Source organism: Mauremys reevesii, linkage group 5 (genome assembly GCF_016161935.1).
Source record: "Mauremys reevesii isolate NIE-2019 linkage group 5, ASM1616193v1, whole genome shotgun sequence".
Taxonomy (NCBI): domain Eukaryota; kingdom Metazoa; phylum Chordata; order Testudines; family Geoemydidae; genus Mauremys; species Mauremys reevesii.
In genome coordinates this window covers 114,224,509-114,242,834 of record NC_052627.1, presented here as the reverse complement: position 1 = coordinate 114,242,834, position 18,326 = coordinate 114,224,509, and the positions used below count along the sequence as shown (strand labels likewise).

Sequence of the window (18,326 nt, the reverse complement as noted above, 5' to 3'; positions counted from 1 at the left end):
TAAATATCAATAGACCCCTAAATCACATCACATATCAGACTTAAATCAAGCTATTTAAACAAAAGTTAACAAAGATTCATCACTCTCCCCAAAATTCTTCTACTTAATATTCTAAGTGCTCAACCTTGCTCCTTTTAAAGTCAATGGTGAAGCTCCTACTGACTTCAGTGGGAACTGGCCCTACCAAAAATATATATATATATCTCCAGACTGTGCTGTCAGGGAGTCCTGTAATCCAGTGAAGAAATGAAATAAAATAAAACCATGACCAAGAATGAGAATTCCCATCCGCCCTGACAACCCGTAAAGCTGAATGTTAGCATACTCTTAGCCATCAGTAATATTCAAGGCACAAAACTGTGGTTTCCTCTATGTATCGTCTGACAGTTGGAATGGAACGACCATTCTTCTTTTCATTTTGGTCACATTTTTTAAAGCATAATAATAAGAGATTGATCAGATGGTAGCCACTGCATGAATTTCTTCACACAGTTCTCCCTACCCATCTTAATCTTCATTTCCAGGGCAGTGCCCAAGTGGGGCGGGGGCAAGCAGGGACACAGGGGACACAGAACTCCTCCAGCCCTAGGCCTGCAGTGAGGAGAGCAAGCTCTTCTGGCCCCAGGGCTGCGGTGGGGGCACAGAACATGCCCCTCCAAAGACGGTCAAATTTAAATTCTTGCACATGCCCCTGTTCACCTTCAAAGCCCCTCTCGTTCTAGTAATGAGCTTGCTCCCAGCAAATGCTGTGAATTGTGCCAAATAAAAGGATGGATTCTGCAATCCTTCCTCATGCAAATACTCCCTCTGGTTTAAGTTACCATAAGAAAGGATTGCCAGGTGGGGCCCTGACACCATATGGTGGGTTTGTGATGTGGACAAATGGGCCTGGGGAGCAGCAAGGATGAAACCATCAACTAATTTTGCTTTCTTGACCCCAGTCACATTTGGACCTAGGCTTTTAGAGGGGGAAGGATCAGCCTCCACTCATAATCAGTCTTCCCAGTTCCCTCCTCCTCATTTATTTATCTGTAGTTTGAAAAAGCTGAACAGTTAATGGGGGTGGGGATGGGTGAAGCATGCAGTTAGCACTCTCATCAACAAATTAACTTACATCACTTTCAATGACGCTCTTCCAAAGGCTGTATTCTCATCTTTTCTATTCCTCTTGTTCCTGCCGTGTTCATATAGTGGCTAAAACAAATAGAGGGAACAGAAGCGGCACTGACACAGAAGATGATGGACCTGGAGAATGAAAAGGTGAGAAATAATCATTTTTAAAAAGTCACTTGCTCAGCTAGAACTGCGTTTCAGAGAGAAGTCTGTAAATACGATGACATGTTAAGTTGTTGCTGTTTTCTTTGTAGTGGGGACGGCTGCATGGTGTTGTCAGGAATAGATTTATAAAACTCTGTTTAATAGCTAATGCCTTTGATGTGTAGAGAAAAAAAGGATTTAAACTGAGACTGAAACATGGCTGTACCTGCAAAATACCACACAAACAGGTATAATAAGCAAATGGTATGAAACCCGTCTGTGTGCTTTCTATGTATATTATTTTGTTTGGCAACAGCAGGTTCTTCGGAGTCTTGGAATCAAATTCAGTAGAATTGCACCAGGGATTAATTTGGCCTATGGTGTGTAATTTCAACTAATGAAGTCCTCTTCCTGCTTCCGCTTTTTTTGTCTTAACCTCTCTTCTCTGTCAAGGATGGATGAATTCCAAAGTGCAATTAAGTCTTTCACTACAAATTTGATATGATACTAAACTCTCCTTTTGCAGTATGTTGTATGAAGATTTTCTGAATGAATGTTTAGCTTTGTTGATTTATCACACATGTAGTGCTTTTCATCTTCCAATTGATGTACAAATACTGATTAAACCTTGCCATACATTTTCCCCAGTAGATACATAAACAACATTATCCCCATCTTACAGAAAGAGAGACTGAGGCTGATGGGTGAAGTGACTTTCTTGCCTTTGGCTGTCAGTGCCAAGATTAGAATTTGGCTTTTCTGGCTCATTGTCTGGTGCACTGCCTTTGTGAATGGGGTACGATACCAATACTCATGTAATGCAAGGTGTGGTCCCTTTTATCTGTATTACACCAAGAATTACTGTATTTGTAACTCTGAGTTGGAAAATGTAAAAAAATAACACATTTTTAGGGGGAAAATGGAAAACACTAGAATGTTTTAAAAAGTAAATTAGAACAAATATGTTGTGTCTCTCTAACTTGACATATACATGTTTTCATTTGCAATCTGTGGTATCTGTAATTCATGTTCACTTCAAGCTTCTGAGTATTTACGCACCAAGGAACTGTATGTAATTGCTCAGCTCAGCAATCTGTCAGTCTGAAAAGCAATAGTCACATCTTGCCCGGCATAAATTGTGTAACGAATATGAAATTTATTCGTGAGATTAATGGTGAGATTTTCAGAAGTGCTCACCATTGGCCAAGCTGCTTCCTTTGGGAGCGGAGTTAGGCCAATGCCGAGTGCTTCTGAAAATCCCATCCTTATTACAATTTCTGACTCCTATTGCTGGTAGTGGCCCCTTGCTGAAATGATGGTGATATCACCTGCGAGTGAGTGTGGTACAGTGGCTAGGGCACTAGACTGGGACTTGTTCCTAGCTCTGCCACTGACGTGCTGTGTACCTTGGAGCAAGTCACTTCCCCTCCCTGTGCCTGTTTCCCTTATCACCCTTTCTCCTGTCTATTTAGGTTGCAAGCTCTTCTGTCTCTTATTGTATGTTTGTACAGCACACAGTGGGGCCTGGATCTTGCCCCTCTAGGTGCTGCTGTAATAGAAAAAATAATTAATAATAATTGTGCCGTTGCCATATGAACATTCAGCATCTAAGACTGAAATAAGTTCCCATTCTGCTTGTATATTGGTTCATGGATCATTGAAAGAACTCCAGTGTTTAATAAAGTTTTAAAACATTAAACATTACAGTTTGTTTATGGATTATATCAGAATGAAAATGGCATGGAACCTTCTTCTAGTCTCCCCTATTTGACTTCCATGCTGCCACTGTAAAAAACAATGGCTTGTTCCAACAGCTGGGGTACTTCCAATAACAAGGAACAATATATATTATAATTAGTTCTTATGCTTACTGACTCTTCAGGCTGTCAGATTACTGGGCTGAGCAGTTTTCTTTTAAGCCAAATAACATTTCAAACAGGAATTTTGATTTATTACTAATTACTGATTACTAATTACCAAATTCTCTCCCTATGCTTATGTGCACAATTCCCATGGACATTACTGGGCATTGCATTTGAAAGCAAAATTTGGCCCAGTAAATGCAAACAAGACCCGGAGTCAATCTGAACATCTTTTCTTACTATTGACATAGGCCAATAATTTCTGTTGGCGATACCATTTTGGAGTGGTTCTGCTACTAACATAGATTATCCAGAATGGCAACGCTTTCTGTTTTTAAAAGCCTTTTGTTATACACGTACACACACCATTTTGTATTTTTAATGAAAGCTAAAAGGCCTTTATCATAAGGTACATGGATTTATATTTAAACTGCTTTTTTGTTCCATATGTTGAGGAAACACAAAAGTTTATCTTTAAATAAAAATGACTGTAAATGGTAAGTCTGACCAAATTGCCTTTCCGCTTTCTGGACTACTTGTTTATGGGCACCATCACCACAAAAAGAATGATATAAAGCTAGTATTTTCCAACCTGATTATTGTGTTTACTTGTGCTCATTAAAAGCTCCAGAGCACTTTTTTCAAGATCAAGTTTCCTGGCCTCTCTGTACTGGTTAAGTTCTAACTATTTAGAGTCTCATTCTAAATAGTTAGAACTCAATATCCAAAACTGAAGCTATAGGAAGACTATGAGTCTTCCTATAGCTTCAGTTTTGGATATTGAGTTCCAGGGAATCCTAATCTGTTCAGCATTTCAGTGACAGCAGATATGATCCATCTATAACCTATAGGTGGCCTGTAAAACACCTTGTGCCCAATTGGTCAGGAAAAACTGTGCTATAGCAATGTACAGGTAAGGTGTTATTACTGCAGGTAAGTGAGTTTAGTGATTGAAAAGTACTCAGGAATCCTGAGTTCTAATACTAGCTTCTGCAACTGTGTAGGCAAAGTCCCTTAACCTCTCTGACCCTCAGTTTGAGTCAGATTAGAGTTACCTACCTTTATAGGGGTAGTGTGAGGTTTAGAACCAAAGCTTGCCCTCTGCGAGGCAAGTCTGACAGAAAACCAGAGGGCATAAAGAACCTCTTTTTATTCTATGCTAGCAGTGGAGCAGGATCTCTGCCTTGCACTAAGGAGGGGTCCTGGACTCCACATCAAGTCGTCCTCCCATTTCCTAATTCAAATACAATTTGCTGGCTAAAGTACATAGCTGCACACTCAGCTAGCTAGTACGTAGATTGAGGCCTCCAGCATGAACCCTTCAGGGGGGCATATATTACTCATTTTTCAAAGGAGCAGTGAAGTGCACTTAACATGATTTTCTCCCCTCTCTTGGCCTGCCTTGTGTAAATAATGGCTCTTGTACTACATGTATGGTGGACATGCTTCACCCTTCTCTCCCTCCTTTGTGTGTGCCTCTGTCAGATAAAGGCAGGATCTTGCCCTTAAGGTTTATGCCATGTTTTAGAGATCATCAAAGGAAAGGTGCTTTCTAGATACACATAGTTAATATGATGGTTTAAAAAAAATACTCATCTAATACTTTAAATACCCTAACAATAAATATGACCCATGGCTTTAGGTTCTCAGTTGCTTTCAGGTGAAAGTGACTGAGAGATTGCATACAAAAAAATGGTGAACTTTATGATTCCTCATGAGTTAGGATAAAGAACAAACCCTCCATTGTTTTTATTATTGCTCAGGACCTGTTCAGTAAACAGAAGGGTTATTTAGAGGAAGAACTCGACTACAGGAAACAAGCTCTGGACCAGGCTTACATGGTAGGAAAAGAACAGTCATTAAATTTTCATGCTTGATCAGATTTGATAAAATACAGATGAAAAAAATTTACATAGGGTTCTTTTTTAAATGATTTTTTTGTTCTGCTAGATTAGGAAACCAAAAATTACTTACATGGAGGATAGATGCCACAGGAAATGGGTTAAAATAATTGGAATTGTAATGTTTTTTGCATTGCATTTTATTCTAAAATGTGCAAAAGGCAACATTTTGGTGGTAGAATTGGTTGCCAGAGATAGGCTAACAGCGTGCACAGCGATCATGAGTAAAATATGCAGAAAATGACTATAAAACATTTCAAATGTTGTTTTTCCAGCTATTTGTAAATATTTGCCGTTAACTTCTCCAAACCCAGAGACGTCTATCCTTTCCATCCTATCTATTCTAACCTCTTATAGACTTCTTAAATAAAGTCACAGGCTTTGGTCTTCTCAGGTTGAACAACAAAATAAGGAAAGTCCTCTGAATTAGCACATTAGTGCACTCAGCTTCATTAGGTGGAGTAAAACCTCAAGAAACAGAAGTATTGTGGCATGAAGAATTGGTTACATATTTTAGGCATTTCAAATTGGAAAAGGATTCTTAGGGAAGCAGTGTGGTCTAGTGTTTAAAGGAGGTAACTGGGAGATTGGGCACCTGGGTTCCATTCCATACTATGTGACCTTGGGCAACCCATTCAGTTTAGTTTATGCATCTGTAAAATGGCTACAATTACCTACCTCACAAAGGTGTTGTGAAGTTTAGTGGGTTGTTGCCAGATAGTTTAGATCCAAATAATGTTGTTCTGGATGGTTTTCTTTCATATGATCATACAAAACATAATTGTAAAAGAAATAAGATGTCTTATTTTAGTTGGTGAATATAGATTTCTGTTTGGATTTTAACATTCTCTGCTGTTTGCCTCCCAAATATTGCTGCATTTGGTTAGTGCACGAGAAACTGAAAGTAAAATTGACTAGAAACTAACAAGAAACAAAAGATCTATTGGTGTGCCCTAGCCCTCAAGTACCCCGACAGACCAGAAAACACAGGTGTTTCTTTACTTGATGAAATTTCTGATTCTGTGCTTTAACCTTTGATCCCCTTGAGAGACAAGTATTTGGAATTGCTTATGGCAATTCAGAACAAAGAGAATGAAGGAAACCTGGAATAACCGCAGATTAGAACTGTAGGGTCAGCGAAAGAGAAATGAGTGACTGGCTTTTTCTTAACTTGCAGTAAGTTACTATATCACTTGCAGTTCTTCTTTTTGATGCCTAATTCAGTTTTATTCCCTAATCTGATTTAACAATCCAGCTGCAATGAGGGAAAACACTCGTTTGGCACTAACCTTGTAACTCAGAATTGGCAGTGGGGCCCTGTCGCGAATTGAACAAAAACTTGGCATGTGGGAAAATGCTGAATCTTTTGTCTTTCCCAACACATACTGTGAACTCTGGTTAAATTAAACAAATCACTCATTCAGTTGAACAGAACACAAGGTCCATGCTGGAAACAGTCTCATAAGAACATGTGCACTGTATATGGAATGCTCTTCGCTGCTCACTTGAGTGCTGCTTTTCTGCTCTCTAGTTGTGTCCTTCCTCCCTGTTAAGCTTGGCTTGCAAGCATTGTTGTTGTCGTGTTGGTTTGTTTGCCTGCTGTATTCAAACGTGAGCCTGTTTGTGTGTGATTTGGGTTGGCATTAGAAAATCCAGGAGCTGGAAGCCACGCTATATAACGCTCTGCAGCAGGACCCTGGAAGGCGGGCGAGTGAGTCATTGAATGAAGTGCAGAGGGAGGATATACGAGCTGCGGTGGAGAAGGTACGGAGGCAGATCCTGAGGCAGAGCCGCGAGTTTGATAGCCAGATCTTGCATGAGCGCATGGAGCTGCTGCAGCAGGCACAGCAGGTAACTCACCACTCCTTCCCCCCACATCAGTGTTACCACCATTGTCACCACCATCACCAGCACAAGAATACCACGTCACTGTCACCTTGCCAAGTTATTCCGAGTCTTCTTATTTATATTGCTGTCATTCCAGGGAGCCCCAATCAGAATTGGGACCGCATGGGCACTATACAGACAAAAAATATAATGGACTGCCCGAGAGAGCTTATAGTCTAAGCCCTCCATCTTGTAAATTGTTCCGTGTGGGCACAGCTATGCTGACTTCAAGCGGGCTCCATGGACAGACGGGGTCTGCCTGCAATAGAACATTGTAAGAGGGTCGTCTGCACCTTTAAGGGCCAGTAACCCTGTGGCCAGCCAGCCCTGTTTGATAATCTAATCCAGCTGAGATGGGATCAGGTGGATAAAGGGCTGAGAGAATTTAGTCAGCTGAGAGCTGAGGCTGGCTCTTGTGACTGGCCCTGGAACAGGGAGAGATGCACATTGAAAGGCTTCTGGACCCCCTGCAACCTGGGTTGGTCAGGGGAATAATTTGGTATTGTGTTACTTCATGATTTTATTTGATTAAGTTAATAAACCATGCCCTGAAGGAAGGGTCTGAAAGAGACTTGGACATCGTGTTATTCCTTCCTGGGCTGGGGAAGATAGGCTGGCAGCCCTACACGTGGTGGAGAATGTGGGCAAGCAGACAGCTTCTGGAACTGAGAGGAAGATGAGGCAGCATAAGAAAAAGTCGAGGAGAATAGGAAAGTGGTTATAGAAAGGACAGTGGCAGAAGTGATGGCTAGCAGGGTTTGCCTGGTGGATTTCCCCCTTACTTTCTTAGTAGGATAGGATGGGAGGAGACATCCACCTGTTGGCATCACAACAGCCAGCCACAACTCCTGCAGGGTCAACAAAAACAGATCCCGAAGCACCTGGAGAAATGGGCTCCAGGGAATCTTGCTGGTCCTGGGGAGGGTAGCTCAGGTAGCCCTGGCCATGATAGGTGAAGTTGGGCTCAGAAGATGACCCTGAGGCCTTCCTCTGCACCTTTGAGTGAGTGTCCAGTGCTGCAAGCTGGAAGGAGTCAACTTGGGTGGCCAGTGTGGCACCATTTCTGACAGGAGAGGCCCAGGCAGTATACCAAGCCTTGAGTGACAAGCAGTCTGGCTCAGATCTGGGGATAAAAGACATTGTAGACAGACTGGAACTGTCTTGAGGCATATCCTCATCTGTTCCAGACTGAGCCATTTCCATGAGGAATATGCCCATGTGTAGTGGCCCAGTGATAGTGAGACCTCATCACCCATTGGTTATGGAGACAATCATAAGCTTGACAGTTCTGAAACAATTCTTGCAGATTCTACCTGTGGGAGCCCAAAGCTGGGTAGGGCATTTTCAGCCATGATTTGTGGGAGAGGTAGTGGACAGAGTGGAGGCCAAGGGAGCTGAGCAGCAAGGCAGACCAGCAGTACTCACTGGGGAAGGTGAGAATAGGAGGTGCTCTGACCTGGGGAGGCTGGGAAAACTCTCAAGGGGACCAAATCCTGCTTAGCTCTGAATGTAGCCGTCAAGCTGTCTAGAGTGGCTTACAACCGTGAGTGCCAACCTCAGGGTAGTCTGTTAAGAAACAGGACACAAACCAGTTGTGTGTTCTATACAGTACACCAACACAGTATCAAGTGTGAACTCCTCAAGCACTAGAACAGTCTTAACACGGAGTCACAGACAGTCCCCTTGGGCACTCCGGTCTATCTTGCCACCCAGGCAAGCCTGCCTTTGAGATAGATGGTCCCTTACACCAAAAATCATAACAATATTCAGGTTACTCTGAGTCCCAAAGGACCAGTCACTTACCCCAGATCAATTGTTCCTCAGATCTCAAATCAAAGACAATGCTTGTAGTCAGTCCTATAATGACAACTAAAGATTTACTAACTAAGAAAAAGAGATGAGTTATTTACAAGATTAAAGCAGGTAAACATGCACGCACAAAGGAGTTACAATCTTAGTTTCCAAAAGGTGATAGTAGCTGCTATATATGCACACTCTATATGCCATTTAAGGCTAACCCTAGCTAAGCAGCTTGAGGATCCCTTGCTTATGCTTTGAAATACTGACCTTTCTGAATTCCAAGCAGTATAGTGATGGCAATTTCTCCTTAACAGAGATATTTATTCCCTACCCCGAGTGTTCAAGCAGTATAGTGATGACAATTTCTCCTTAACAGAGATATTTATTCCCTACCTGTGATGGGACAAGGGCTTGTGCACGTACCCTCTTCAAAATGTGGGGGAAGCAATCAACAAAGTCTTTGATGTTCCTCAATGCTTTGTCTGGTGTCTATAGGCTTTCTTTTGTTGGGGAGGAGATGACACCTTTTTGTGGTAAACTAGTATTTCACACTTGGTAATGCTTCTCTCTTGATCATGGGGGTTTACAGTCTTAGCGAACATTTTTATAGTTAAAGAGCAAACTCTTAAATATTATCTTATAACATGGGATACAGATATTATATGTAAGATTAATACATGCAGCATCCTACACACATTTTTATAAAGTCTAAATACTAAACACATTCTTTTCAACTTAACATCTATTTTAACAATACTAACACAGGCGAGCCAGACTGGTTTCCAGCTATACATTTCTCCGTGTTCAGTGAGGCCCAGGTGCCGTGGAATGAGCTACAACCCGGTCTGCTAGCGTCACACTCCTAACACCAAACGGGTGCAGGAAGGAGTGTCACCAACACTCCTGAATACGCTTCAAGGCCCCACCCCCCTATTCTTGAGAAGCGACAAAGAGTCCAGTGGCACCTTATAGACTAACAGAAGTATTGGAGCATAAGCTTTCTTGGATGAATACCCACTTCATCAGACACATTTTCTTTCCCCTTGATATGGATTATTTCCATGTTATACTCTTGCAGAGCTAGGCTCTAGCGTAACCATCTGGAATTGGTCTCTACTCCCAACTAATATGGTTACAGTGAGCTAGCCTGTCAAAACATCAATTTCTTTTATTATACAAATAAAGCTTAAGTTGCTTAATAGCCCAAACGATGGCATAGCAGTCCCACTCGATGACAGCATAGGTTGTTCAGTCGGGGGGGGCAGGTTTTTACTCTTGTCCCCCACCCCAATGTTAGAAGCATGAGTGCACAGCACAAAGGGTTTGCTGAAATCAGGGCTGGCTAAAACTGGCTCTTTAGACAAAGCATCTTTTATGTCCTAGAAGCTTTTCTCACAGGCCTGGGTCCATACCACCTAGTCTGGCTTCTTCTTTTTTGTAAGCTCTGTTATGGGTGCTACCATGTCATTAAACTCTTTACAATTCCCCGATAATGGTTGGCCAGACCAATAAAGGATAGGGTCTGCTTCTTAGTTTGTGGGCCACACCAATTCTGAATAGCTTCTACTTTTAAAGGGTCAGGGTGAACAAACCCACTGTCCAACCTGTGTCCTAAATAAGATACCTCTGCATCTTGCTTTTGGAGCCCTTACCAGTGACGCTGGTATCTTTAAGCCTCTGTTATACAATCCCCACATGATTCAGGTGGTCTTGGTAAGAGTCACTAAAAATAGCCAAAGCATCTACATAGGCCCCGGCAAAGGTCTCTGATCCCTGCAGTACTTCATTGACAAGCCTCTGAAAGGTAGCCCCCCTGCATTAATTAATCCAAAAGGCATAACCTTAAACTCATATAGGCCAGGTTCTACTATAAAAACTGATTTTTCCTGGGCCTCAGCATCTAAGGGAATTTGCCAATTCCCTCGAGTCAAATCTGGCATGCTCATGAATTTTGTTCCACCCAATAAGTCCAGCTGGTCCTCTATCCAGGGTGTGGGGTAAGGGTTAAGTTGGGTGATAACATTTAACTTCCTAAAATCCACACACAATCTCAGAAAGGGTTTTATCCTTTTTAGGTACCATCACAATAATAGATGCCCAGAGGCTTTTTGATTTAGTTACCCTCTCCCCCATAAACAGTATGCTTTCCACATCTTCCTGGATCTGCTTTTGCATTTTTTCTTTAGTACTAGCCTGAAAACTGGAGTATAAAATAAGACTTTAGTACTTCACCAGGACACACCTTTTTACTTGTGAGAGCTTCTTGGTGCAACAAACCTTCTAGAAAAAAATCTACCTTTCCCTTCCCTAGCCAGGGTATTATTCTGAGCTGCATTTCTCTTCTTGTCCAGGAAAGGATCAGCCTGTTAAGCCTCAGTAAACTCCTTTTGAGTCTCACTGACGTTGAGAGTAGATTCTGGCAAAGCAGTGGAATTTTCAAACTCCTCCTCTGAGGACAAACTGCTACCTTGTGCTGACAAAGGAGTGAGGGTATTTCCCATCTCTCACACAGCCCTCCTTGCTGCCCACAGACTTTTTCTGGCTGCAAGCCATGACATTAACCTGCTTAGACATGGTTGAAATATCATTGTCTATTAAAATATCAGCAGGTAGCAAATTCCTAATGCCTACAACATTTCTCTAAATATCCTCCCACTTGCTGTGGATCTTAGCCAGAGGTACGGTTACAGAGAATTCAGCCAAAGCTAATATATTTAAATTCTTACCAGGGAGTTTGTTTTTCTCCCTTACCAAACTTTCCTTTACTCGGGACGCCGTGTCCTGCCAGCCCGTACAATCTGTGCTCTTTACCTCCGCATTCTTAATACATTCTTCTCTTCCTTCCCAAGGCTCTGTCCTAATACAGTTGGACCTTTCACCTCCTCTGCTAATTTGGTTTTATATGTCCATGAGCCCCAGGGTGATGACAGTTCACCTGCCTTCCCTTAGTGCAGGGGGGTTTAAAACCTGGGCTTGCATTTTTTTAAATCAAAGTTGAGGACAGGTTTATTTCCAGATCCCTCCTCTCTCTGAACCTGGGGCACAGGTGGGGTTTCCCTCCCCCCTGGGATTTATGCCCCCCATGAGCCCTTGATTCAACAATTTCTTTAGCCTCCAAAAATGTGGAAGGTTTTTACTTTATTTTATTTTTGCCTTTAGCTTGTCTGTAACTACCCCTAACAATTGTTCCTGGGCCATCAGATCAAACAGTTTTTCATAGTCACCTTCAACCCCTGTCACCATTATCTATTTTCTCATAAAATTACACATTTTGTACATATTCAACATGTGTGAAATTGTCAGACACTTTAACACTTCTGTACCTCAGCAGGACTCAGGGGTAATCTTAAACCTTTCAATATGTTTTCTTTACATTTCTTATACTTCATAGCATCACCCTTTTCCATATCATTAAAAACGTATCTTGCCTTCCCAGTTCCTCTGGTCAAGAGGATAGGCATCCATTTATTCTCTGAGATAATGTGGATCCCACTCAGTCTCTCAAAGGAGGACAGGAACTCTTCTATACAGTCAGTCTCCTTATAAATTGGGCAGACGTTCTCCCACTCCCTTGTGTCTTGGGGCGGGGGTGGGGGGGAGCTTGTATTCACTGGCTGGGGAATCTCCTTTTGCTGCTCCAGTACTCTGAACTGCAATGTGTGAGCTTCCATCTGCTTCTGGTGTGCCCTCTCTTCAGCTTCAGCGTTGCCTCTGACTGCTGCTATTTGTTCCATGTGTCTTTGATGGTTCTCTCCTCAACCTGTTTGCTGGCCATGCGTCTTTGGTGGGCTCTCTTGTCAGCCTCCTCACTGGCTTTGACTGCTGCTTGGGTTGAATCAGTTTCCCTGGTCCACAGTTCTGCCATCAGTCTCTCATGCTTACGTTCTTCCTGGGCCGCCAAGTCCTGCAGTCAGGCAAGTTCCCCTGCAGTGATCTCTGTGGCAAGTGGTGCAGGAAAGTCTTTGGATGTCTGGTCAAAACTTCTGAGCAAAGCTCTCAGTTCCTGATCTGGGGTTTTCCTTTTATAGGATATTCCCCTCTGCAAGCAGAGATGTTCAAGATCTTTTGTCTCAAGATTATCATACGAGTGTGGTTCACTCATTGTGTCTAATCTTTAACTTTTAAAAATCTCTCAATATCAAGTTTAAATTTTTAATAGTGCTGGGTTGTGCTCTATAAATTCAGCTGACCCGCAGCATGTGAATTCTGCCAAGATTATTCATTTGTCAGTGGTCAGTGAGGCCCAGGGGCCTTGGCATAAGCTGGCACTGGGTCTGCCAGCATCACAGTAGGGTTTCAGAGGGATGGCTCACAGGACAGAGTCAAAGTTGGGAGAACAGCATAGTCTGTTAATGGTACTGGGTGAGCTTCAGGAGCCTGAAGTGAGGCAGGAGGGCAGAGAAGTTCTCTCTTGGTCAGGGGTCCAGGGATATGGGGGAGGAATTGGACCCAAAGATCAACACATCTGCAGAAATGGTGCACAGAGCAGACTTAGAAGTGGTGGCAGTAGCCACTAAAACTACCCTGCTGTGACCACTCAAGGAATGGGCGGGAGAGATCCAGGGCTGCCCAGAGAATTCAGGGGACCTGGAGTCTTCGGCAGCGGGGGCAGTCAGGGGACAGGGAGAAGGGATGGTTGGATGAGACAGGGGTACCCGGGGGGGCATCAGGAATGAGAGGAGGGATTGGATGGGGCAGTGGGGATCTGGGGGCAGTCAAGGGACAGGGAGTGGGGGTGTGTGGATGGGGTAGGGATCCCAGAGGGACTGTCAGGGAATGGGGGGGTTGGGATAGCTCAGTGGTTTGAGTACTGGCCTGCTAAACCCAGGGCTGTGAGTTCAATCCTTGAGGGGGCCACTTAGGGATCTGGGTCAAAATCAGTACTTGGTCCTGCTAGTGAAGGCAGGGGGCTGGACTTGATGACCTTTCAGGGTCCCTTCCAGTTCTATGAGACAGGAATATCTCAATTAAAAAAAAAAAAAATTTAGGTTGGATATTAGGAAAATCTTTTTCACTAGGAGGGTGGTGAAGCACTGGAATGGGCTACCTAAGGAGGTGGTGGAATCTCTATCCTTAGAGGTTTCTAAGGTCAGGCTTGACAAAGCCCTGGCTGGGATGATTTAGTTGGGAATTGGTCCTGCTTTGAGCTGGGGGTTGGACTAGGTGACCTCCTGAGGTCCCTTCCAACCCTGATATTCTATGATTCTATGACGGGGCAGGATTTGGGGGGGCGGAGGGGTAGAAAGGAGGTGGGGGCCGGACCACAACCTCTTCCCCTAACTGTCCCTCCACACAATTTACAAAACCCAATGCGGCCCTCAGGCCAAAAAGTTTGCCTGCCCCTGCCTTAAATGCTCTGTTGCAGTGGTTCACAGCCTGGATACCAACAGTCGGCAGAAATGCATGAAGGTGGGGGCTGTAATTAATGTTTCAGAAATTACACTGGGCTATATAATGCCATCAGTTTTTAAGCAGAGCTCCTCATTGAATCACTGGGGAGTTTTACTTAAACATCAGTGGCATGATATGGCCTGCTGACAAGAAGCTGTAGACATAGTAATTAAGGAGACTAGCCCTGAAACATGCAACCTGGCACCATATACTCCAGAGCATCTTTCAAAGGAGCCAAGTTTCAAATGACAGTCCCCCAACATCCCCCAACTTAACACTGTTGCTAAATAGGTTGTTTTTTGTTGAAACACCAGATCAGAAACCTATGAAATTAAATATAAACATCTCGGGGCCCTTTCTGGCCTGAAAGAACAATATTACTAGAGCTACAGTCACACTATTGCAGTGGGATCAGGTCAGCATTGCTCTGATAGGTTCCTATTTGCAGGCATTGATCATTCCTTCTCTGTTAAAACTGAATATAGAAAATATAAACCCCAGGGAACCCAATGCATATAATCTTAATTCAAATCTTTTGTGGCCAGATTTGAGCTACGAAAGTACGAAAAGAAAAGTTCTTGGCCTCAAGCAATGGGTAGTGTGTGTGATGAGCACTTCTGAAAATCAGGTCTTATGTTTTAGGATTTTTTTTTCCTTACAGAACTCATCCCCTCCCTCCAGGCTCTCTCCTTCCCTCCCAGCTCACTCTCCCTCCCTCCCCAGAATCCATCAGGTCTTCCTGGTGCACCTGTTTGGAGGAGCAGATCTTGGAGCAACTTTGCTAAATGTGTCCATTAGTGCTTGACAGCTTTTTAGTTCTTATTAGTTTGCTGTGATAGGCATTGTTGTTCTTTAGGACACAGCTGTAGTTATATCTCTCCACTTATCTATCTATAGGTATCTGAAGTCTTTGTACAATGCTCATCACCTTATGCAGTGTGACTTTGTAGAACGCACCTGTGTAACAAAAGCAGGATGTATGAAATTGAGATCTGGTACCAAACAGGTACTTAATATTATCAAATAGCTGCTATTCCTGTATTACAGGTGGGGAAACTGAGTCAGGGAGGTTAAGTAATTTGCCAAAGACAACAGAGAACATGCGAGTGGCAGAACTGGATCAGAACTTGGATCTTCTTGGCTCCAGTTGGGTACATAGTCTGCCAGACTACACAGTCTCAAATGAAGTCATTGTGGTTTTTTAATTTATTTATACCCTCAACATTGTAACAGGAATCAGAATAATTCATAGCAAACGCATTTATTCTTAATCAAGTGACAGTATTGGTGGGTTTCCTGTGAGTCTAGTGCTTATAAATAACAACCCAATGTTCTGTGCACTTCTTAAAAAACAAATGCTGAGTAATAGTGTCACGGGGATTCATGGATTATAAAGCCAGAAGGGGTCACTGTGATCATGTACTTTGACCGCCTATATAACACGGGCCCTAAGACTTCTCTGAATTAATTCCTGTTTGAACTAGAGCAGATCCTTTAGAAAAACATCCCATCTTGATTTAAAGATTTCCAGCACAACCCTTGGTAAATTGTTCTAATAGTTAATTACCCTCACTGTTAAAAATGTGTGCCTTTGTAACAATCTGTATATTTGGACATCCTCTACTGTATTAATAGCACTTACCATTCTTCCTGCCCCTTTGTTAACTCTAATGGCAGGGCAGGACTAAGGAGAATGAGGTGGCCCCTGATGGGGCTGCAGTGCTTGACACAGCTATTTCCCGCTTCGGAGACACTTTGGAAGAGCTTGTAATAGAAACTTCATTTTGCCATTTCAAAAGTCTGAGTTTCTCTGAAATTGGGTTTTCAACCCCCACTTCTCTATACAACTCCTACAAGGCATCTGGCCTGGTCTCCCTCTGACGTCCTTCTGATGCTCTAGCCGTGATGGCTTCTGGGAGAATGGATGCAGCTTTTACTTAACCTGAATGGCTGCTGTTTACAAGCAAGCTTAGTGTCTTGAGGGGCGTGCAGAGAAGGTCCCACGGAGGAGGAAGCCAAGGTGAGCGCTGTGCTTCTGCATTAAGTGAGCCTTGACAGCCCGGCAGGTGGGGGGGGAGCAGGGGCAGGATGTGTGCCTTATCAATGAGCATGGGGTTGTCAGTATCTCAAATGAAGGGAGCTGGTCTCTATAAAAGTCTTAGTGGTTCAACGTGATAGTGGCATTTGTTTTATGGGGGAGATGCTGGGTCTCAAAGTGTTCTTTGTGAGGAGTGCCATGTTCACTGAAATTGGGGGGGGGGGGTGAGTGAGAGAGAGAGAGAGAGAGAGAGAGAGAGTTTTTACATCTCTCCATCTTCCTCTTGGTCCAGATACAAGGAGTGAGTTCTCAGCCACAGGATGCTGGCTTTTCTCCTAGTATGTATTCAACATTTGAAATGAACTTAGTATGGGGACATTTAAAACACTTCAGATTGGTAGTATAGTTTCATCTTGCTATGTGGGGATTTATGTACAACCAACCCATCCGTGCATAATGGGAATCATTCATGTATCCCTGCTGTGCATGAATTCTGTGGAATTATACCAGCTCAAGAAGACATACGCTGCTTTTATTAAACTCTAGCTGCAACATGCAGACTTTGGGCCACATCCTCAGATAGTGCAAATTGGCAATGCACCATTGAATTCAATGGCGGTGCATTGATTTACACCACTCTTTATACTTGTGGGAGGCAACATATGTTAATTAAAAATCTGTTGCGAGCAGCTTGTGATATTTGCTTCTAGCAATAAGGTAAGTGCAGTCCAACTGCTTTACTACACATGTTGCCACAAAAATGTGTTGTTGTGTTGCGCAGCTCTTTGAAAGCTAGTGGTGTGCATATTATTAAACTTTTCAACGAAGAACTTCATTTAAAAGAATTAATTTGCATCTTAGCCAGCACAGCGACATGATTTTTGGATATTTGGCAAAGGGATCATTTTAAATATAATTTTAAATACAGTAACCTTCATAGTAACAAAAAATAAATAAAAGAGAATGCCATGCTGTGGCAAAAAAGAACATTGAGCAGAGACAGCAGTTTAATAGAACACAGTGTAATATGCTACCAGAGCAAAAGCCGCAGTAAGGTTAAATATCATTTAAGAAAGCAGATTTAATCAAAATGACCAGCATGTATCAATGCACTGAAATAATTGTGTAAATTTGTGTTCTCTGCTGAAATGAGTAAGTTATTAAGGATCAGGTTCTGCCACCCTCATTGACACTCTGTAGGATCTTACTTTGTGAGCATTCCCAGGGTGCTTATGGAGTAGCGACCTACCTAATGTGAACAGAACATGGCCTTAACTTAGGATAGGTTAATTCATTTGGCAGTATTCAAACACAAGAGAAAAGTGTAATAAAACACGAACTACTTCTACCTTTATTTTTGTTTTTACTGTATTTTATGATGCAGACAAAGGGCTGGAAAATCTTTAAAGGATAGCAGATTGATACATGCCTAGCTCCAGAAATGGTTGCTGTCAATCAGAGAGAGAGAGAGAAAGAAGGAGAGAAATTTATTTATGCAAAAAAGTAATTTCCCCCTTGCAATCTCCTCTGTCTCATCTTCCTTTTATCAAATTATAGGAGAAAGAAATAAAAAAGACCTATTAGTTCATCTCATCACCTCTACAAAACAGATTTTCCCCAATGCCACATTAGAATTTAAATATTATAGTGACGGGTGCTTTATAAATACGTAAAAGATGTTCTCCAGTGCTGGGCCTAAGGTGACCAGACAGCAAGTGTGAAAAATCGGGACAGGGAGTGGGGAGTAATAGGAGTCTATATAAGAAAAAGACCCCCTAATCAGGACTGTCCCTATAAAATTGGGTCATCTGGTTACCCTAGCTGGGCCCAGCTTTGCAGAAAGAAAGGAACCATAAAAAAGAATATCTTTACTATCCTACACCTGAGCATAAGACATGCACGTAAGTGGAAGATTGAGAGCATAAGCATTCCTGCCTATAAACAGCTTAACTATGTTTACTTGTGTCATGACCCCAGATTTCCTACAGCCCAGTCTCAGATACCTGCTGCCACCACCAAGCTTCTCACTGAGAAGGGGCACCCTTCCCCCTGCTCCCTTGTTACAAGAACCTGGTATGGCCCAGAGTGGTGGCATGAGGGTTGTCCCCTGATAGGTAGGGTAGCTGATTTTTGATGCCTGCTATAGAAAAACCCTATTTACCACAGCTCCACACCAGCCTGAATTAATAA

At 42.7% G+C, this 18,326-nt stretch overlaps 1 protein-coding gene across 1 annotated transcript in view; it reads left to right on the top strand.

Moving 5' to 3' along the window:
- Nucleotides 1–18,326, top strand: part of JAKMIP1 (janus kinase and microtubule interacting protein 1) — a 269,959-nt gene that overhangs the window by 228,144 nt on the left and 23,489 nt on the right. Inside the window, exons 19-21 of the mRNA XM_039539676.1 lie at nucleotides 1,192–1,260; nucleotides 4,883–4,960; nucleotides 6,668–6,871. Coding sequence (XP_039395610.1) covers nucleotides 1,192–1,260; nucleotides 4,883–4,960; nucleotides 6,668–6,871 — 351 coding nt within the window. The remainder of the gene's footprint in view (nucleotides 1–1,191; nucleotides 1,261–4,882; nucleotides 4,961–6,667; nucleotides 6,872–18,326) is intronic.